Source organism: Haemaphysalis longicornis, unplaced genomic scaffold (assembly GCF_048455015.1).
Source record: "Haemaphysalis longicornis isolate Haplotype H1 unplaced genomic scaffold, Haemaphysalis longicornis Haplotype H1 scaffold_4, whole genome shotgun sequence".
NCBI classification, from domain to species: Eukaryota; Metazoa; Arthropoda; class Arachnida; order Ixodida; family Ixodidae; genus Haemaphysalis; species Haemaphysalis longicornis.
The window spans coordinates 202,142,730-202,146,352 of NW_027526361.1; the positions used below are offsets into that span (position 1 = coordinate 202,142,730).

Consider the following 3,623-nt stretch of genomic DNA (forward strand, 5'->3'; position numbering starts at 1 on the left):
ACGAGCAACAGCCACGTGCCAACGAGATCACCCTGAGGTACACGGAGTAACAGCGGCCACCTACCAACGAGATCACCCTCAGTTACACAGGGCATCGGTGGCTTCCTACCAAGTAAATGAGTCAGCGGTGGTGATAGCAGCCAAATCACGGTATGAGCAAAGACATCCCGGAAGACGAGTGGAAGGGCGAGGGCTTCCGTGGAAGGTCAAAGCTTTCTCAGGCATGGCTTATGATCCCCACTTGGCTTATGAGGTGGACAGCACGGTAGCCTTAGGCAGCATGATCCACAAGTGCCACTTTTGCAATGCATTCAAGTGGGAGGATGAGGCCCTAAGCATGTGCTGCAGCGCTGGCAAAGTGCAGCTTCCGCCCTTTCAGCCTCTACCCGAGCCTCTCAACAGCCTCTTGATGAGCACCCACCCACAACATGGCCATTTCATGGACCGTGTGCGGAAGTACAATGGGTGCTTCCAAATGACGTCGTTCGGTGCCAAGCAGATTGCTGAAGATTGCTTCATGCCCACATTCAAAGTTCAGGGCCAAGATTACCACTTGGTGGGAGGACTTCTGCCGCAACCTGAACGAGAAGCGCAATTCTTGCAAATCTATTTCGTTGGCGAGGACGACAGGGAAGTGCGGATAAGATGTGCCAACTTTCCAGATGTAGAAAAACCTTTGCTGAAACAGCTGCAGAAAATGCTGCACGACGTCAACAGTTACGTCAAGGACTTCAAGACCACCATGGAAAAAGTGCCTCCGACGTGTAAGTCGTTCGACGTCGTAATTTTGGAACACACCAAACCCGCAGACGCTCACAAAGGTCGCTTCAACGTACCTACGGCGAATGAGGTGGCTCTGGGCATGGTTGGTCAGCAATTTCAGCACCGCGACATCGTGCTGCACAGCCACGACAACAACCTGCACCGTATTAGTGAAATTCACAGAGCATATGATGCCCTTCAGTACCCACTACTCGTTTGTCGTGGGGAGGATGGGTACTCCATTGACCTACACCAGCGTGACCCCAAGACCAAGTTGCCCCTAAAAAAGACAGTCTCTGCCGCGAGCTTCTACTCCTACCGAATCATGGTCAGGCAAGCGGAGGTAAACCATCTGGTGCAATTCCGCTCGCTCTTCAGTCAGTACTTGGTGGTAATGTACGCTAAAATCGAGTCTGAAAGGCTAATGTTCATCAGCAACAATCAGGCGCAGCTGAGGGCTGACAGCTACATTAACCTAAAAGACGCCGTTGGAAGAAAAGATGCAGACGCTTCTCAGCTCGGCCACTTGGTGGTTCTCCGCGCAAGCCTCACTGGTGGACCTCGCTACATGCATGAGCGGACTCAAGATGCTATGACATATGTTCGTCACTACGGACGTCCCGATCTCTTTATAACTTTCACCTGCAACCCTCGATGGAAGGACATCACTGATGCAATTGTACGTTTACACCGCGGCACATTTACAATGTTTTCGTACTTAAAATACTTTCTTGCACTTTTTTTTGGTTCTAGGCGAATTTTGATTTTTCATGTGAATGTTCCTCTCTTATTTATTCTTTGCTATTGCTTTCGAACTCATTTCCCCATAAAGCCGCATCTCTAGAGCTTCAAAGCTATACTTTAGTACACTTTAGTGTGATTAGAAACAGAATAGCACAGTTTTTAGTATACTCCTTCAACTTACACACGATTTCTCCTCCTGCACCTGCTTGTAGACACGTGTACTTTTTCGTAAGCCAACCGGCCGGCTTTAATTGCAATGCACTCTTGGTATTATTATCCCCAAACTTTCGTCTTTTCATCTCCCGCCTAGAAATTCTGTAGATCTGTAAGGAATGTTTTGTTTTCATTTGTTCTTTTGATCGAGTTTTCCCTCATAAAAATGGTTACCAAGATTTCATACGTTTGTTATAGAGATTGCTCAAAAGAATCTTATAAACTTTTTGTCGACATTCTATAGAATATTTCTGTTGAGTTTTCATTACAAATTGGCCACCGTGTTTTAATTAGAAATTAGTCTATAGAGCCAAGTCAGTAGACCTTATCGGTTCTGAATGTAGTTTCTTATGAGTTACTTATGGGGTTTTTATAAAATAAATTCAATAACTTTTATACGCAATCCTTACTGAGTATAGTCGCAACAGCCTGTTGCATGGGAGTCAGGTTTGAATACAGTTTCTGGCGCATTTTTATTATTTTATGGCATATAATTTTTACAACATTCCTATTGAGTATAGTTGTAATAGACCTTAATAGAGTTTTAATAGACCTTCTGAGGAGTTTTTATGAAATTTGCCCGCATTAGCTTTCTTAAAATTGTGTTTGAGCATGGTCGTAACAACCTGTTGCGTGTGAGACAGCTTTGAGTACAGTTTCTGACGGGTTTCTATTAAAGTTATTATCTCAATTCGATTTCTATAAAATTCTTTTAGTGCCCAGTCATCACAACCTGTTGCATATGAGCTAAGTCTGAACAGTATTTATGATGAGTTTTTAATAAATTTATCTCTATTAGCTTTCTATAAAATTCTTATTGCGTATAGTCGTAATATCATGTTGCCTGTGAGCCAGAGGTTTTCAGGCAAGTTTTAACACAGGATCTTTGTAGGGGCTCGAACTGTCTGGCGGTGATGTCCGCCATCCCAGGCGCCACGGCTACCAAGTGCTGCCGAGACGTAGTCATGGGACGCCTATCGGGCGATCTTGGCTGATGGGGCGGGGCAGGCGGCGCAATAGCACCCCACATGTGTGCACCGATAAGCTACCAGACCTCCGTGGGTGGGCTATAGAAACCCAATACAGAGTCTATTGAAACTCAACATAATAAAGGCAACAGGATGCTTGCTACGTCTTCGTTATAAAACGTTTATTGCCTGTCTAATGACCACAGTCCACACATTAGGAGTTCGATTGACCCTATAGAAAGGCAATACAGAGTTTGTTAAAACTCAATATAGTGGAGGCAATAAAATTCATTCTAAATTTTTGCAATGAAAATATAATTGATTTTATATTGGCCGCAGTTTTTAAGATGGGAGATTTGGTTCACTCTATAGAAACGCAATAGGAAGTATATTAAAACTCAATGTCTTGAAGGCAATAACTTGTTGGTTGAGTTCGTGCAATACAAACTCTTTCTGACTTTTTAACCAGAACAGTGTATAACCGATGAGTTTTAATTTACTTTTATTGACTCTATAGGAACGCAATAGGGGGCCTATTAAAACTCAACTTCCATTTTCATGAGGGTTCTGTGACCCCCTTACTTCCTTTTAGATTGCCTTGTTTCTGCCCTCTGCGCTTCCTTGCGTCATGAATTTTTCTGAGCCTTCTGGTTCTGCTTTACCGGTTTCCAGGCTGCCTTTGATGATGGCGATGATGACGATGATTAGTAGCAACATATGTTTACGTGTGGTGTTGTAGAGCAATCTTACGTTGATACCGCGGCCCATTTACTCCGCTTTCGTAATGAAAAGGCGTTCACTGTATTGCAAAATGTTTACTCACGATTTTAGAATTACTTCGTTCAGCTCAACGAAAGTCCCCAAACCTCCAGGCGGACTACAGGCGAACAGCAAAGCTATATTGACAGTGACGTAGACAACTGGCGTATGAAGCCG

General features: G+C 44.1%; 1 protein-coding gene across 1 annotated transcript; it reads left to right on the forward strand.

Moving 5' to 3' along the window:
• Positions 1-223: 223 nt before the first annotated feature.
• Positions 224-3,395, forward strand: LOC144180185 (uncharacterized). The gene is made up of 2 exons (XM_077708573.1): positions 224-1,441; positions 3,360-3,395. Exons 1-2 carry the CDS (start codon positions 224-226, stop codon positions 3,393-3,395), a joined length of 1,254 nt encoding a protein of 417 aa, XP_077564699.1.
• Positions 3,396-3,623: the final 228 nt, after the last annotated feature.